Below are 19,324 nucleotides of genomic sequence, written 5' to 3' on the forward strand. Positions count from 1 at the left end.
TTGACATCTATTATGAATCATAAAACCAAACAATGAATGTGTATCAAAATTAATTTTTTCATGCTAACTGGCTTTCATTAATGAATAGGTTTTCTCAAGGCATCATGTGTTTCTGTACTAACAAACGTTTAAATATATAAATATCATGGATTTTACCTAAACAAAGTCAAAATGTATGATCAAGAATAAAGTACATTAAGAATAGCTGTGATGTTGATTGTTGCTTATAAACTTTCCAAAATTAAAATCACATAAGAAACAAACCTCTTAGTACATTTCCATGGAGGTTTAACTGATGTGGAAAGACTTATCCAAGTTTTTGTTGGATTGAATTTTGTGGTCTAGGATCTCATACTGAATAAAAGAAAGTGGTAACTTGGGTGGAAGAATGCAACTCTCACTGTTTCTTAACAACAGATAGTTTGGGAACATCTAACTCATGTAACTAAGGGCATCCCTTTTTGAATGTGATGGACTATATGGACAAATAATGAGGCATATTAGAAATTCCTTCACTAATTGACTGTTTTAAGTATTTTGTCACAGTAGTCTGTAATTATTATGTAATTATTACATAAAATTCATAGTAAAGAAGTGAGAGCCTAACTATGTTTAACATCAGTCTGTGTTTCTGAATATTTTGAAATTGATTTGCAGAAAGAAAATGAAGGAATTTTGAGCAAAGGTTTGAGGAACCTAACAAGCCTTCTGGTGACTTCCTAAATACTGAAAATAGTGGGTAATTGGCTCATGAGGCTTCATACAGGAAACAGGGGCTCTATATGGTATAGAAAATTGGACACAATGTCATTTGTATCCTTTAATGGACTCTTTTTTATCATGGGAAGTATTTGTCCTAGCGACTATATTATATAGTTGATATGCTGTCATCTCTTTTCCCCTGCAATATGATGCCATCATGAATGGTATCACATGTGTGTTGATAGAGGGTGTTTGCTGGTCTACCTGTATACTCTTTGGAGTGATACATAGAACTGGCACATTTTGCATGTCTTTCTATGGTAACATTTTGATCTGAATTTTTTCCTTTGATGCCTGTCATTTTAAGTAAAGAAACCTAAATAATGGATATAGATTTCTTGATAAAAATCTGCTAAGAAAGAATTGAAAAGACCATCTTCTGTTCTCCAGACTCATAGTCATCTAATACAAAGTTAGGTCTAGGCTACAGGATTAAATGAAACTCAAACGTTTAATTTTATATTTGTTGTACTTTAACTTCTTCATCTCATTTTATTTAAATTATGCATATTGATGCAGGAAATCGTACCTGTATTGATTATTCTATGCATGGGTACATGAGTAATGATCATCTTGAGGTGCTTTTTCAGTACAAGCATTCAAAAGTCTTTCTAGTCTTTCTGAAATTAGGGTAAGTATACTAAATATTCATAAAATTATAATTTATTAATGCATAAATGGAAACAAGCCCAAACTAAAACTGAAAAGTTCTCCCTAAACTTATTTTCATAAGATCCTAAAAGTGGCAGTGGAACTGATCTATTGGGAGCTCACCAAGGCCAGCGGGACTGGGAATGAATAAGCATGGGATGAAACCGGACTTTCTGAACTTGGCGGACAATGAAGGCTGATGAGAAGCCAAGGACAATGGCACTAGGTTTCGATCCTAATACATGAACTGGCTTTGTGGGAGCCTAGCTTGTTTGGATGCTCACCTTCCTGGTCTTGGATAGAAGTGGGAAGACCTTGGACTTCCCGCAGGGCAGGGAATCTGGACTGCTCTTCATTCTCGAGAGGGAGGGGGAACGGAGTGCGGGGAGGGGGAGAGGGGGAGGGGAATGGGGGGAGGGGTGATTTGTGCGAGGAGGGGGAGGGAAATGGGAAATTTTTTTGCAACAACTAAAAAAAATGAAATAAACAAAAAAAGAATTATTTACATTATATAATTTTTATTCTAATCAGACTTAATTTTAAAATAATGGTGAGTTAATATTTTATATCTCAATCGTAGAAATATTACACAGATTGTCCAGAGCCTTAATAAACTTCTGAGGCCATAATAGAGAGATACAAAGGGAGACTAAGATTGAAAAGGGGAGAAGGAAGACGAAGAACATGAAGGGAAGAAATTCAGAAGGTAGTGAGGGAAAGGGAAAAGAGGGACAAAAAGTTAATCACAAAATATTCAGAAGGAAGATTGAGAGTAGAATGTTATGAAAGGGAAGGAGAGAAATAACAGTTTATGTGAAACTGTATCATATTTTTATATTAGGTAGATGATTGAATGGACACATTTTCTATTGAGTATTTCTATACACTAATGCTAATAATTAATTTGGAATATTAATAATATTTATGCAGATAGTGTCTCACACACGAGAAATGTAGTATGTCAGTGTTACTTCTGTAACCAGATTTATCTTTCTGGGATTCTCTGATATCTATGACATACAAACTTATTTGCAATTATCTTTCTAGTGATTATTAGCAACCGTCAATGAGTAACTTCTTTTTTATAAATCTAACATTGTCTTACTTTATGCACTGTCAAGTTAAGAAAATACATAAATTTAATTCTGAGAAAAATATGACTATTCTTTTTTACCTATTCCAGTGTATTCCCTGGGACCTGATATATCTCATTTTTAATAGCAGCAATTATTACAACACTAATTGTCTTAAGACATGGGCTAAAATTAAGTTTATCAAGAAAGATTTGTCTTTAGGGACTACCAGGAAGTAACCAAGAGACTGTGAGGGTTTTGTTAGGGAAATGCTCATTATATATGGTGTCAAATGAATCTACATCAAAGTATATAAAAGGTAACATATTTTCCTTCTTGCTGATATTTGGTTCTCCTGGATAAGAAATGAAGACAGTTTCACTCCGAGTTTTCAGAGTTGTAACGGTCTTAGAGACAGAATAAGATGTGTTTTCAAAACTAACCAGAGAGAGCTGCATGTACAATTCTCCTTTGAGGTGATTCAATATTAATTTGAGCTCTTGCATATGTAAAAATATTTCCCAACCCAAACTGACCTGCAGGAAATTCTAAAGAGTAAGTCTTTTCTAGGATGTGAAGAATCTGAATTTTTGTCAAATACAAGTTTCAAATTTTCATGGATAAAATGTTAAAATAGGCTCTCTAAAACAATTTCTAAGATTTTATGATATGGATGAAATTTGGAAATATATGAAAAGCAAGATAATTTAGTAGAGACTTGTTTACCTTTATATCTAATATTTGCTTTCTTTCTGTATTTCTCTAGTCTAAGAAATGCAATAGCCTGGCAAGTACCCAGAATATTACGCCTCTGCCACACATTTTTTTCCTGTCTACACAGAGAGCTTTTCTGTAAGTATTCAAAACAGGATTCATCTTATATTTAATTAGAGATGTGCTTTTTTAAGTTCCATTGTTAAAAAAATTTTTATGCATGCTTTTTCTTTTTTTATTTATTTATTAAAGATTTCTGTCTCTTCCCCGACACCGCCTCCCATTTCCCTCCCCCTCCCCCAATTAAGTCCCCCCCCAGCCCGAAAAGCAATCAGGGTTCCCTGTCCTGTGGGAAGTCCAAAGGACCCCCACCTCCATCCAGGTCTAGTAAGTTGAGCATCCAAACTGCCTAGGCTCCCACAAAGCTAGTGCATGCAGTAGGATCAGAAACCCATTGCCATTGTTCTTGAGTTGTCAGTAGTCCTCATTGTCCGCTATGTTCAGAGAGTCCGGTTTTATCCCAGGCTTTTCTAGACCCAGGCCAGCTGGTCTTGGTGAGTTCCCAGTAGAACATCCCCATTGTCTCAGTGTGTGGGTGCACCCCTCGCGGTCCTGAGTTCCTTGCTCGTGCTCTCTCTCCTTCTGCTCCTGATTTGGACCTTGAGATTTTAGTCCTGTATTTTAGTCCTGTGCTCCAATTTGGGTCTCTGTCTCTGTCTCCTTTCATCGCTTGCTGAAGGTTAATATTCAGGAGGATGCCTATATGTTTTTCTTTGGGTTCTCCTTATTTAGCTTCTCTAGGATCACTAATTATAAGCTCAATGTCCTTGGTTTATGGCTAGAAACCAAATATGAGTGAGTACATCCCATGTTCCTCTTTTTGGGTCTGGCTTACCTCACTCAGGATAGTGAGTGAGGTAAGCCATCCATCCATCTGCATGCAAAATTCAAGAAGTCCTTGTTTTTTATTGCTGAGTAGTACTCTAATATGTATAAATTCCCTACTTTCTTCATCCATTCTTCCATTGAAGGGCATCTAGGTTGTTTCCAGGTTCTGGCTATCACAAACAATGCTGCTATGAACATCGTAGAGCATATACTTTTGTTGTATGATAAGGCCTCTCTTGGGTATATTCCCAAGAGTGGTATTGCTGGGTCCAGGGGTAAGTTGATCCCGAATTTCCTGAGAAACCGAAACACTGCTTTCCAGAGTGGTTGCACAAGTTTGCATTCCCACCAGCAATGGATGAGTGTACCCCTTTCTCCGCAACCTCTCCAACAAAGGCTATCATTGGTGTTTTTTTATTTTAGCCATTCTGACAGGTGTAAGATGGTAGCTTAAAGTTGTCTTGATTTGCATTTCCCTGATCAATAAGGAAGTTGAGCATGACCTTAAGTGTCTTTTGGCCATTTGAAGTCCTTCTGTTGAGAATTCTCTGCCCCATTTTATAATTGGGTTGATTAGCCTTTTACGGTCTAGTTTCTTGAGTTCTTTATATATTTTGGAGATCAGACCTTTGTTAGTTGCGGGATTGGTAAAAATCTTCTCCCAGTTAGTGGGTTGCATTTGTGTCTTAGCGACAGTGTCCTTTGCTTTACAGAAGCTTCTCAGTCTCAGGAGGTCCCATTTATTCAATGAGGTCCTTAATGTCTGTGCTGCTGGGGTTATACATAAGAAGTGGTCTCCTGTGCCCATGTGTTGTAGAGTACTTCCCACTTTCTCTTCTATCAGGTTCAGTGTGTTCACACTGATATTGAGATCTTTAATCCATTTGGACTTGAGTTTTGTGCATGGTGATAGATATGGATCTATTTTCATTCTTCTACAGGTTGACATCCAGTTTTGCCAGCACAATTTGTTGAAGATGCTCTCTTTTTTCCATTGTATACTTTTAGCTCCTTTATCGAAAATCAGGTGTTCATAGGTTTGTGGGTTAATGTCAGGGTCTTCTATTCGATTCCATTGGTCGACTTCTCTGTTTTTATGCCAATACCAAGCTGTTTTCAATACTGTAGCTCTGTAGTAGAGTTTGAAGTCAGGGATGGTAATGTCTCCAGACGCTCCTTTGTTGTATAAGATTGTTTTGGCTATCCTGGGTTTTTTGTTTTTCCATATAAAGTTGATTATTGTCTTCTCCTGATCTGTGAAGAATTTTGATGGGATTTTGATGGGGATTGCATTGAATCTATAGATTGCTTTTGGTAGAATTGCCATTTTTACTATGTTGATCCTCCCAATCCAGGAGCAAGGAAGATCTTTCCATTTTCTGGTGTCCTCTTCAATTTCTTTCTTCAAAGACTTAAAGTTCTTGTCAAATAGATCTTTCACTTCCTTGGTCAGAGTTACCCCAAGATATTTTATGCTATTTGTGGCTATCGTGAAAGGTGATGCTTCTCTAATTTCCCTCTCTGTTTCCTTATCCTTAGTGTATAGGAAGGCCACTGATTTTTTGGAGTTGATCTTGTATCCTGCCACATTACTAAAGGTGTTTATCAGCTGTAGGAGTTCTTTGGTAGAGTTTTTGGGGTCGCTTATGTATACTATCATATCATCTGCAAATAACGAGAGCTTAACCTCTTCTTTTCCGATATGAATCCCCTTGATCCCTTTATGTTGTCTTATTGCTATTGCTAGAACTTCAAGCACTATATTGAAGAGGTATGGAGAGAGTGGACAGCCTTGTCGTGTTCCTGATTTTAGTGGGATGGCTTTGAGTTTTTCTCCATTTAATTTAATGTTAGCTGACGGCTTGCTGTAAATAGCTTTTATTATATTTAGGTATAACCCTTGTATCCCTAATCTCTCCAAGACTTTTATCATAAAGGGGTGTTGAATTTTGTCAAATGCTTTTTCAGCATCTAATGAAATGATCATATGGTTTTTTTCTTTCAGTTTATTTATATGGTGGATTACATTGATAGATTTGCGTATGTTGAACCAGCCCTGCATCTCTGGGATGAAGCCTACTTGATCATAATGGATAATTTTTCTAATGTGTTCTTGGATTTGGTGTGCCATTATTAAAAATTTTAGCCTGTATAATAATCCTGTGCACGTTGGTAAAGATTCCTTAATTTAAGCAGCAAGATGACTAATGACTAAATTATGATCATTGATTGCAACAAATCGTGCCAACTAAAGATTATGGAACATTTGTTGTTTAGGAAAAATATTTGCAGATTCTTGTACATACTTGGTACATCTTTGGCTCACCAACTAGAGAAATAATGCTATATAGTCCATATTTGTTTTATCATTAAGTCATGGAACAGACATGGACAAACATACACACATAACTGAGGAAAAGAGAGACAGATTGGTTGCTGGTTTTTTAATAAAGAATAGTTATCTAAATGGTTTAGAATTGAGTAACCAAATAAGTGCATTTTAAACATACAGTGCTTTATTCGAATCAGGAATAGCAGGTAAGGTTCAAAAGTGAATTTCAAGTAGTAAGAAGTCATAAAGAAAAATACTCAAGAAATGAGGGAATATTGTTTTGGAATTTTTAAATGGATTTCAATGCTATAGGCATCTTTGCTTTTAAAAGTTACAGCACATTAGCAATATCTGATCTCCATAGAAATCAAACAGTAAACAAAATTGTAAAAGTTAGGACAAGGATTTAGGAAATATAACTGTATTGGATAGCCTTATCTTCTGAAGTAGTGACAGGAACACCACGATCAAACAGGGAAAGTGTGTATTAAGTACTGGGTTAGGCTGTGGTCAGGTTGATTCCTATCTTAGTCTGATCATTCAGCGTCTCAACAGGGCTGGATAATTACAGTCGACTCTGCTTAGAGAGGCAATCCGTGTTTAAAGGGAAATGTCTTGATGAACATTCTTTATTTGATTTGCAGTCTGTATATATAACAGATGTTTTATTTGGAAGATTTGATATTTCTTTCCAGTTTGATTATTACTCCTTCTATAGAGTCAATGGTATCAATGAGACATTTACCAACAATTTTCTATTGTACAAGAAAAATTTAATGAATTTTTATCTGTTATGTATTTTATTTTCTGCAACTTTCTTTTATTTGCATATCAATGCATAGTAGTTTAATACTATATGTAGAAATATGATCTCTTTTGATACATGTATAGTTATCATACTGAGGTAATTTTTGGTTTTTATTTAAAACTATCTATCATGACTCTGTAGTTAAACATTAAAAATTTTTCTTACAGCCTACTGATAGACTCAATAGTCAGAGAAGAATACTCTACTAATACTTAAAAGAAAAGAAGTGGTGGTGCTCGCCTTTAATCCCAGCACTGGGGAGGCAGAGGCAGGCAGATCTCTGGGAGTTCGAGGCCAGCCGGGTTTACATGAGCTAGTTCTGGGACAGGCACCAAAGCTACAGAGAAACCCTGTCTCGAAAAAAAGAAAAAGAAAAGAAGACCTTCCCGATGCCATGGAAACTTTCTCCTAAACTAATTATGATCATAGAGTTAAAGTAATAAGATTAATTTATATCAAATGATGTTTATGGTATTGAGAAGTCTTCGGCTTTGTGGCTGAATCATAGAAAACCTAGTTTGCATATGTAGATCACTAATGACAATCTAAATCTAAGCAGAGAGAGTGTGTGAGGGAGACAGAAATAAAGACTGAGAGAGAAAAGAACAGGAGGATTAAAGTGAGGAAAGTAAGAGAGAAGAGAGTGTGGGTGGTGAGGAACATGGAGATACACATACACACAAACACCAAGAATAGAAAGTAGGGAGAGAATGAGGCAACGCTTGATGATAAGGGGTATGAAGCAAGAATTTTTGGAAATGTATCTGCATCGTATTTGTAATTTCTTGAATTCTTTTGCTTTGAGCTTATCTGTACATCATTGTCATTACTTACAGCACTTGTAGTACTTATTCATTGTTTTCTTCCATGGTGACAGGGTCTGAATGGAGTCTAGTATGGCCAATGTCACTGCAATAACTGGATTCATCTTTATGGGGATCTCTGACGTCCAGGAACTACAGACTTTATGTGGAGTGTTCTTCCTAGTGATGTACATTGCAGCCCTAATAAGTAACCTGATCATCATCACTCTCATCTCCCTTGACCTGCAGCTTCAAACACCCATGTACTTCTTCCTGAAGAATTTGTCCTTGTTGGATGTCTTCTTTGTGTCAGTTACCATCCCAAATTTAGTTGTAAATAGTCTAATACACAACAATTTTATATCCATTCCTGGTTGTGCGGTTCAGGTATTTTTATTGAGTTCTTTCACAGGTGGAGAAGTATTTATTCTCACTGCCATGTCTTATGACCGCTATGTTGCCATTTGCAGTCCCCTGCACTATGATGCCATCATGAATGGTGGTACCCTTGTGCTGATGGTGGGTGTTTCTTGGTCAACTGGGGTATTCTTTGGAGCTTTATATACAGCTGGCACATTTTCCGGGCCTTTTTGTGGTTCCAATGTGATTCCACAGTTTTTCTGTGATGTCCCCTCATTGCTAAGGATTTCCTGTTCTGAAAGACTACTGCTCATTTATACAGGTCTTGGAATTGGTCTGTTTCTAGGCATGTGTTGTTTTACCTGTGTGGTGATCTCTTACTTTTACATTTTCTCTGCTGTGCTTAAGATTCCTACTACTAAAGGGCAGTCCAAAGCATTTGCCACATGCATCCCCCACCTCACTGTGTTCACTGTTTTCGTTGCTACTGCTTGCTTTGTCTATCTGAAGCCACCGTCGATAGCACCTTCGATCACAGACAGGCTTTTTGCTGTGCTCTACACTCTGTTACCTCCAGCGCTCAATCCTTTGATCTACAGTCTGAGGAACAACGATGTCAAGTGTGCTCTGAGGAGGTTACAGCAAAATCTTTGTGCAAGATATTCTCTTCATTTAATACTTCAAAATATCTGTCAGTGCTATAGTGTCTCACAAGTTTCTAGAAAGTTTTGTAGTTTTTGACATAGGAAAGAAAATTGTAGAAACACATTTTACCATGACTAAATAAACACTTAGAATAAGGATGATATGATCTAAGTTCAGAAATTAGATTATATGATTCTAACATATGAATTCATGGTACCAGTTTCTGCTCTTGTGTGCTAAAGTTGGAAATATTTTTTCAGGAATCATACAAATTTATAAGGAAATTAGAATATTTAAACAAGACAATTTAATAGACGTATTGGAATTTAAAATATCACTTTAATAGAAAAGACCTGTAAACAGTAGGATCAGAAGATGCAACCAAGGAAAAGTATTATAGATTATAAGAACAGAGACTGTTAATATATAACAGCTGAAATGAGTATTAAAATATTTAATTTGCTGTGACAATACCATGGACAACACACATAAAAATCATAAGTTTTATTCATTTAAATGCCTTACTCAAAGTAGTTTATAAAGTGCAGCTAAGCAAGTCTACATTTACTTTACATTTATTTACTGCCTTTCCATTTTTTTAGAGAATTTTGAGTTTTTCCAATGTTTTTGATCATATTCATGGCCCAATGTCTCCCAGATCTATGACACAATACTTCAAGACCAATTTGTACTGCCCCAAATTTCTTGTATGTGTAATATAACACTTGATATTGGTTTACATACCAGAGCCTACATTTGTAGAGAACCTAACTTTTAAACTCCTGGCATCTGTAAATTTTAACATCTCTTCTGATAGGGTAAGATTTTGTATTCTATTCCCCCTTTCATGCTGAAATTTGGTCTTTCATACTTTACAAGTTGTTAAGAGCTGCACAAGCTGTTTGAGTTATATGGATAGCATCATTTTTGTGTTGAGAAAAATTTTCCTCATAGTAATCCACCTAATCAGTCTTCTATACATTTTCCATACCCTTTACGCAATTAATTCTGAATCTCAAGACCTGAGGATGAAGTTTATATAATTCCTTTAGGGCTGAATATTCTGTAGACACTTATTTTCTTAACTTCATTCTCTTTTATTCATCTGTGATAATCAACATCTGCTTTAAACTGAAACTTTTTTGATCATGGTTGGGAGATGTGTTGACCTAAGGGAATTACCATAAGGAATTATAAGGCATTTAAAAATTTTGTCCATTTTGGAACATCCTTGTAGAAGGCTGTCCTTCAGGGAATAGGAAGTGTCTTGCCAGAAATTCTTAGTATTTGCAGAAGGTAAAACTGTTTTTGAAGAATATAGCTAAAAGAAAAATTCTGCATCACTTTTAAAAATCGATTAGGATCCGTACCTTATAACAAAACTATGGAAGTTTATCACTGCTAATTTTGCTTTTCAAATAACTGACTTTCATTATTGATCAAGATTATTTAAGGCATCATGTTCTGTGACCTCTTTTTACCAACTGTTTTCCCCTGAATATGATCCCATCAGGGTGATGATATGTGTGTGCCGATGGTGGATGTGTCCTGAGCTACCAGGGTGATTTTTGGAGCCATTTAAAGAGCTGGCACATTTTCATTGCATTTCTGTTTATCCCGTGTGATTCAACAATTTTTCTGTAATGCCCCCTCATTTTAGGCAAAGGAGTCCTTAAATGTTTGTTATAGATCTCTTCTGATTTCTTGATTAAAAGAGAGAGAGGGAGAAGTCCATTAAGATAGAGTTAAAATGACAATCTTCTGTGGCCCAGACACATAACCATCTTACACAGAGGCTAGGTTTAGGCTACAGAATGAAATGAAATTCCTATATTTTATTTTTATATTTTTTGTATTTTATTTTTCTTCATCTCATTTATTTGTTTATGCACTTTGATGCAAGGTAATTGTGCATGATATGGTGGTAATGTGATAATTTGGTATATATATAAATTAGTAATGATCACTTTGAGGCGAATTTTGAGTTCAAACATTCAAAATTGCTTTTAATCTTTCTAAAGTTAACCCAAGTATAGTCAACATTTATGAAAGGATAATTCATTGATACATAAATGGACAGAAGCCCAAACTCAAACCATGAAAATTTATTCCTAAACTCGTTATCAAAATGTATTAAAAATAAAAGAGGAATGGAAATAAAACTGAGAGAGAGAATAGGAAAGGAGGAAAGTCAGAAGTGAGAGAGCAAGAGAGGAGGAAAAGGGGCAGAGATATATTCAGAAAAGCTATAGAAGAAAGAGTGAGTAGGGAATAATGTGTATGGTAAAGAGAAAGAAATGACCCTGTATGCAAAAATGTATTGTTTTATTCTTTAGGCAGCCAATTGACACATTTTCTATTGAGCATTTCTGTACACTAATGTTATTATTTGAGACATTGATAATATATACCCTGATAAAGTCCAGGCACTATAAATGGAGCATTTCAGTTTCACTTCAGTAACCAGATTCATCTCATGATATGCATGAGATAGAAATTTGGAAATTTCCTTCTAGTGGTTATCTTCAACCTTTAATGAATAACTCATTTTTTCACTTCTAACATTGTCTCCAACTATATGCACTGGGCAGCTAAGCAAATACATTTTTTATTTAATTTTGAAGAAAATATGATCATGTATTTTTTACTTATTCCAGTATATTTTCACGACCAGATAAATCAAAGTTTTAAAACAACATTTTTTTTACAACACTAATTGACATAAGACATGGGTTCTTAATAAGGCTATCCAGAAAGATTTGCCTTCTGGGACTAGTAGGAAGTAACCAAGTGACAGTGAGAGGTCTGCGAGGAATATGCTCATTGTGTATGGACTTAAATGAATCCGGAGCAAAGTTTATAAGAAGGTGAAATATTTTCCATGTTGTTAATATTTGCTTCCTCAGGATGAGAAATGAAGACACTTCAACTCAGAACTTTGAGTTTTATAACAACCTTAAAGACAGCAGAATATTATATGACTTCAGAACTTACCAAAGAGAGCTGCATTTTCTATTTTACTTTAAGGTGATCCAATACTAACACGATCTCTTGAAGATGTAAACTATTTCACATGCTCAGGCTGACCTGCTGGAAAATTGAAAGAGTAGCTCTTTTGTAGGAATGTGAAGAATCTGAATTTTTGTCAGGTACACATTTCAAATTTTCTCTGGTAAAATGTTAAAATAGGCTCTCTAAAACAACATTTTAAAATGTTACGGATATGAAAGAAATTGGGAAACATATTAATATCAATGTAATTAGTAGTGATTTATTCGCATGTATATCTCTTATTTGTCTTCTTCCTGTGTTTCCCCAGCCTGAGGATTGTAAGAGCCTGGCAAGTGTCCAGGATCTCACATCTCCACCACACCTTTTGTCTGTGCACAGACAGTTTTTCAGTAAATACTCCTAACAGGAATGATGTTATGTTTTATTAGAAATATGTTTTCCTAAGTGTCATCTTTTGGATACTTTGTCCTGTACACTTATCCTGTGCACATTGGTGAAAATCCCTTTAGTTTATGTTCTCTGATTAATGAATAAATCATAATCACTTTTTGCAGTAAATCATGCCATCTGAGGACTGAAGCCTTTTTGGTGTTTAGAAAAATATTTGTGCTTGCTCTTATATGCTTATCTTTGCCTTGTAGGGTGAAGAATAAAATGTCTGCATATACTATATATTAATCTCAGTCACATAATCAGGAAACGGACAAGTGCAAATACACTCGTACACACAAAGAGTTATTTGTCTTCTGGTTTTTAAATAAAAAATAGAATTTCTAAATAAATCTAACCTATTGTTTAAATATTATTTGAACATAAAGAACTTGACCTGTGTCAAGACATACTAGATAATATTCAAAAGTGAATTTCAAGAAACATGACATTATAAAGAGAAATACTCAAGGAAATGAGGCAATATTAAGTTGGAGTTTCTTAAATGGATTCCTATGCTATAGGGATCCTAGCTTTTGGAAATAACAGTGCATTAGGAATAAGTGACCTCCACAGAAAGCAAACATTAAACACGATAGTGAAATTAGGACAGTGATATAGAAAATATCAGTGCACTGGACAGCCTTATTTTTCAATGCACCAACAAGAATTTCAAGGTTAAACAGGGAAGTGAGTAATAACTTCCAGGTCAGACTGTAGACTGGGAGAGTCTTATCTCGGTCTGATTGCACAGTGTCTCAACAGTGACCATAAAATTATAGTGGGCTTTTCTTAGAGAGGCAATAACTGTTTAATCGAAAGATAAATGTTAGGATGAGAAACCTTTATTTGCTTTGCAGACTGTATAGATGCCATGAGTTTTATTTGGAAGATTTGAGGTTTCTTTCCAGTTGGTTTATGACTCCCTTTTTAGAGGGTCAGCCTCATCAGTGCCTATAAAACTACCTACAATACTCCACTGTTAAAGACAGGTTTAGGGAAAGGGTTAAGGGCTCCTTGCTGGTCATTTATAGATGATGTAAAAGATAATTGTTGATACATTGGGAATACGTTAGTTATTCGATCTTTTCTTCTGCCTTTAAGGGACAGCATTACTATCCAAAGGTAGACACATTGCCTGTCCTCAGAGTAGAGCATAAGTTTCTCTTAAAGTTTAAGACAATCAAATGAAAGGTAAATTATGGGATAGATGCCACATCTATCTTACCCTTAGATTTCCATTAGACATTTGAAGTGATTTTAAGTAAAGCAGCATGAAATATGGATTTCATTTCATTAATATTTTTTAATTAAAACTGTTAGGAAGGAGTTGTCAGAAATATTCATTAAATTAGTCAAAATTTTACTGTCCAAACTATAGCCATCTAGTACAAATGCAAGTTTGTGTCTAGAGGATTTAAAAAAACACATTATTCTATTTTTACCCTTTATGTGTTTTATTTTTCTGCATTTTTCTTTTGTTTATTAAATTGATACATAGTAATTGCATATTATAAGGAGTAATATTATGTTTTAATGCATATGCAATTATACTACTGAGGTAATTTTTAGATATATAATTAACAAGATGTTATTGTTCAAACATCCAAAATCTTTCTTAAAACCTACTGGCAAACTCAGTATCTATAAAAGAATAATATAATACTACTCAAAGGGAAACAAGACCTTTCTATTGCCATGGAAATTTTTGCCTAAACTAATTATGGCAATAAACTTAAAGTGGTGAGAATTATTTATGTCAAATATTGGTTTTGCTACTCAGAAGACTGAAGATTCTATACCTGAATCTTAAAAAACTAAGTCTGCATATATAGAACCTTAAGGATGTACCAATGATGATTATAGAGAAGGGAGAGATAGAAATAATGGAAAGGGGAGATAAAAATGAGGAAAGTCAGAGAGAAGAGAGTGAGGGAAGACAGAAAGATGAAAATAGAAACACAAAAATACAAGGAATATGAATTAAAGAGAGACAGAAAGTAAGGATATGAGGGGAAGTTGGAATGAAATGAGATTTTTGGGGGGAAATATGTGTACCTTCTACGTAGTTTCCTGGATATTTTTCTCTGAGCATATCTGTACATAAATGTTATTACTTATAGCAGCCCCAGTAATTATTCATTATTTCTTTCATGGTGACAGGCCCTGAAAAGAAGCTAGTATGGCTAATGTCACTGCAATAACCGGATTCTTCTTTATGGGGATCTCTGACGTCCAGGAGCTACAGACTTTATGTGGAGTGTTCTTCCTAGTGATGTACATGGGAGCCCTAGTAAGTAACCTGGTCATCATCACCCTCATCTCCCTTGACCTGCAGCTTCAAACACCCATGTACTTCTTCCTGAAGAATTTGTCCCTGCTGGATGTCTTCTTTGTGTCAGTTACCATCCCAAATTTAGTTGTAAATAGTCTAATACACAACAATTTTATTTCCATTCTTGGTTGTGCGGTTCAGGTATTCTTATTGAGTTCCTTCACAGGAGGAGAAGTATTTATCCTGACTGCCATGTCCTATGACCGCTATGTGGCCATTTGCAGTCCCCTGCACTATGATACCATCATGAATGGTGGTATATGTGTGCTGATGGTGGGTATTTCCTGGGCTACTGGGGTACTCTTTGGAGCCATAAATACAGCGGGAACATTTTCTATGTCATTCTGTGGTTCCAATGTGATCCCACAGTTTTTCTGTGATGTCCCCTCATTGCTAAGGATTTCCTGCTCTGAAAGACTTGTGCTCATTAATTCAAGTCTTGGAATTGGTCTGTTTCTAGGCATGTCTTGCTTTACCTGTGTGGTGATCTCTTACTTTTACATTTTCTCCACTGTTCTTAAGATTCCTACTAATAAAGGTCAGTTCAAAGCATTTGCCACATGCATCCCCCACCTCACTGTGTTCACTGTTTTCATTGCCACTGCTTGCTTTGTCTATTTTAAGGCTCCCTCAAATGTACCATCAATCGCAGATAAGATCTTTTCTGTGCTCTACACTCTGTTACCTCCAGCCCTCAATCCTTTGATCTACAGTCTGAGGAACAATGATGTCAAGTGTGCTCTGAGGAGGTTACAGCAAAATCTCTGCCACAGGGGTTCACTTCATTTAACACTTCAACATATCTGCCAGTGGTATAGTGCCTTGCAAGATGAAAGCAAGATTTGTAATTTTTGACATAGGAAAGAGAAGTGTGGACACTCTTTTTTGCCTTGGTTAATGAACATTCAGCATAAGGACGATATGATCTAAGATCAGAAATTTTATTATATGTGACTAACATTTGATGTCATCGTACCAGTTTGTGGTTCTGATATGCTAAATCTGTTCTCATTTGGGAACAATTCTTATCTTAAAGACTGATCACTTTGATCATGGTAAGATTAAATAACTTATCATTGGACAACTCATTATATGATTTATTTACAAACAAAAATAACAGTCTCAAAAAATCAGCTTATGCAGCGGAAGCAAGTGATCAATCAAGGTAAATTTAAATCTATTTTTTTCTCTGCTAATCTTTCTAGTAATTATAAAGAATAGGCAAGAAATCAACTCAACTGGTGTAGTTTCTATTAGGCTTAATCTTAAAAGAAATATCAAATGCTTAAAGCAAAGGCAAAACTGGAGGAAGATGTTGTGATACAAATTCAAAGGGAGAAATAGTAGCCACTCAGGTTGAGGGTATTATAAGAAAGACACTGGAGAGGTTGAGATTTGTGTGGATTTTTTTCTGTAGTTTCTCCTGAATAGAAATAGTATAGGTGAAAGGATGAAGGCCCCTGATTCTAAAGCTTGTGTCTAAATTCTCTTTTATGCTCTAGATAGTTTAAAAACATAATTCCTTTCCAAAATTATAGAAATGTTAAATATCTGCTAAGGAGAGGAGGAACTTTCTGACTTTCCTAGTAGCCTGGAAGGGCTTTTGCAATCTGTGAAGCTATGCGAACTTCATGCATCAAGGAGCAGTTATGCAGCTACTGTGAGTTGTCACTAATAATGAGAATGGAAGGTTTGGGTATTGCAGCTGTATTTGAGTCTTCCATGCTCCTGTAAGTAATCCCAATAAACACAGTGGTTTACCAAAACAGAACTTTGTTGGTGTTTCATAAATCTTTCTGTGTTTCTCTATCTGGTCTGGGGTGGTGTTACTCTACAGATAAAGATAACACATAGTCATCCATGTATCTTTGTCAGCCTGCACACAGTGCAGGAATGCATTAGATCTAACTATATGCAGGTGAGTGTTCTCATCAGTGTCGGGAAAGAAGCTACGGAAAAAGCAACAGTTGCAAAAGACAAGAATCACTCGTTCATAAAATATTTCTTGAGGTGAATTTACCAGTCTCTTTCAACACAAAATATTTTCTTTACAAACTTTTAAATCTTTCTGTACATTCTGTACTTTATCAGAACAATTATCTGCCCTTTTAATTTAATTGGTTTTCCTTGCTAGAAAAACTAAAATATTTTCCAGGAGGCTTTTATAATGTACAAACAAATTTAATTACAGTAGTAATGAAGTATAGTTATTTTGAAAAAGGGTTAATATAATCAGTGTAAAGGATTAAGACAATGTCCAAGTTTCTTATATCCTATTCCATCTGAGACACACACATAATGAAACAAATCACTTTTTTCTCTCTTTCAAACAGAAAAAATATATACTCACCCTTCTGGAATATACTTGTGATCTTTAAAACCATTATTCATAACAATTTCCTTGAACAATGTGCATGTCCTTAAAACCTCCATCCACTGAGCTACATAAAGTTCTGCTAATAAAACTAAAGAAGTACAATATAAAAGACTATGCTCGACTCAACTAGCTGTGTATGATTTTTCTATATTGCACCTCAGTATAGTCAATCTCAAGACCTAAATTACAAAAATCAAAGGAGACAAATAAACTACACCAAACTATAGCACCATCAACATTTGCTGTTCTATAAACAAAACTCTTCTCCATACCTTAACATGGTCCACAAAAAATTACTCTCTCCGATATGTGATGCGCAGATTGCAACTGTTTTTTACTTCACAAATAAACTTTGGTTTACTTGTCTTTTGTGTCTGTTTAACAATTTGTTCATTGATGAGGCTAAATTCATAGATCTGCCAGAGACAGATGCTGGGAATTTTACCAGTAAGCCACTGCCATGTGGCAATACAAAAATTAATAGAAATGGGTTAAACTAAGTTGTAAGAGTTAGCAAATAAGAAGTTAGAGCTAATGGGCCAAGCAGTGATTGAATTAATATAATATTTGTGTGGTTATTTTGGGGCTAAGCTAGCCAGACAGTCAGGAAAAAACAAGTGGCTCCTTACCATGCAACAAAACAGCACAACCCAAGTATAAGAGAAATCAATTATCTTGCTTGATTCCAATGTTAGAAAACAGGATAAAGGAGGAGGTTGTGTATGAATGTGGAAGAAAATATGAAGGAAATAGATTACTGAGAAAGACTGCAAATCCCTTTGACCATGGACTACGTGTAACAAATACCGCATACATAACAAAGTATGTAATATGTAAATTGTCTATAAAGAACACAGTGTGCGGTATGTAAATGAGGCATAAACATTCTACAAGGCTCCAGGTATGGGGCCACTGAAATTTTGACTATTTCACCAGTTTTGATTCATTTCCCATCTCCTAAGTAATTTTCTCTTAAGAAACTTGTCTCTGTTTCTGCTACTACCCCACATATCGCTGGTTTAATTTCTTATTCCAGGACTCACCAATCTGAAAATTAAATCAGGTATCCTCCAGACCCTAAACTATGGCTTTAAGCAGTGGTTTGAGCCACCAGCCGGGATGTATTTTTTTCACTTTTCTTTTTATATATTCTTCTCTTATATAATAATACATCCCAAACACAACATACCCTCACTCTGTTTTTACCAGTCCTCTTTACAAGCCTCTCCTCAGATACACTACTCATTGAATTCCTTCAGAAAAGTGCAGGTCTTCCAGAGTTATCAACTAAACATGGCAAAAAAAGCTATAATTAGAGTAGGCACAAACCCTCATATCAATGCTAGACAAAGCAACTCAGGAGGATGAAAAGGTCCAAAGCAAAGGCAAAAGAGTCATTGCCCTATTAGGAGTCCCAGAAAACCCTGAACTAAACAACAGCAACATGTTTTCAGGGGATATAGTAGAGACCATGCAGACTCTGTGACTATTGCTTCAGTCTTTGTGAGTTTCTATAAGCCTTATTAAATTGATTCTGTGGGCCATGTTCTTGTGGTGTCTCCAACCCTTTCACTGCTACGATCTTCCCCCTCCTCTGTTGGGGAGTGCTCTAAACTCCACCTAGTATTTGGCTGTGTGACGGTGCATCTTCTCTGATCAGATGCCCAATGAAACCTCTCCGGTGGTGATTGGATTATGTATTGATCGGTGAGAACAGTAGAATATCATTAGGAATCATTTCATTAACCTTTTTTGGTCAGCTGTATTGGTTTCTATCCTAGGTCTCTGGCTACAACTCCAGTTCCTGGCCATGGACTGTCTCTCCTGGCCTGAGCCTCAAGTTTGACAAGTTACTGGTTGACCACTCCCAGAAGCTCTGAGAGACCACTAACTCTCCATCAAATATAGGGTACTACACAAAATAAAGAAAGAACTAAAAAAACTAAACATTAGTTAAACAAATTATATGTTAAAACAAAAAATTCTCAATAAGAATTTTCAGATGACTGAGAAACAATTGAAAAAAATAGTCAACATTCATGAAATAGAGGAAACTCTCACTTGAGGAATCTCAAGTAGATGGGAAAAACTTAAAGTCATGTTCAATATCCTTAGCCCTTAAGGAAATTCTAATC

At 35.6% G+C, this 19,324-nt stretch overlaps 2 protein-coding genes across 2 annotated transcripts; both read left to right on the plus strand.

Moving 5' to 3' along the window:
• The first annotated feature begins 8,124 nt into the window (after positions 1-8,124).
• LOC142837464 (olfactory receptor 14A2-like) lies at positions 8,125-9,132 on the plus strand. Its single transcript, XM_075952547.1, has one exon. It carries the CDS (start codon positions 8,125-8,127, stop codon positions 9,130-9,132), a length of 1,008 nt encoding a protein of 335 aa, XP_075808662.1.
• A 5,527-nt stretch (positions 9,133-14,659) lies between these two features.
• LOC142837629 (olfactory receptor 14A2-like) lies at positions 14,660-15,667 on the plus strand. The gene has a single exon (XM_075952816.1). The coding sequence runs from the start codon at positions 14,660-14,662 to the stop codon at positions 15,665-15,667; it is 1,008 nt and encodes a 335-aa protein (XP_075808931.1).
• Positions 15,668-19,324: the final 3,657 nt, after the last annotated feature.

This window comes from Microtus pennsylvanicus, chromosome 18, assembly GCF_037038515.1.
Source record: "Microtus pennsylvanicus isolate mMicPen1 chromosome 18, mMicPen1.hap1, whole genome shotgun sequence".
Classification (NCBI taxonomy): domain Eukaryota; kingdom Metazoa; phylum Chordata; class Mammalia; order Rodentia; family Cricetidae; genus Microtus; species Microtus pennsylvanicus.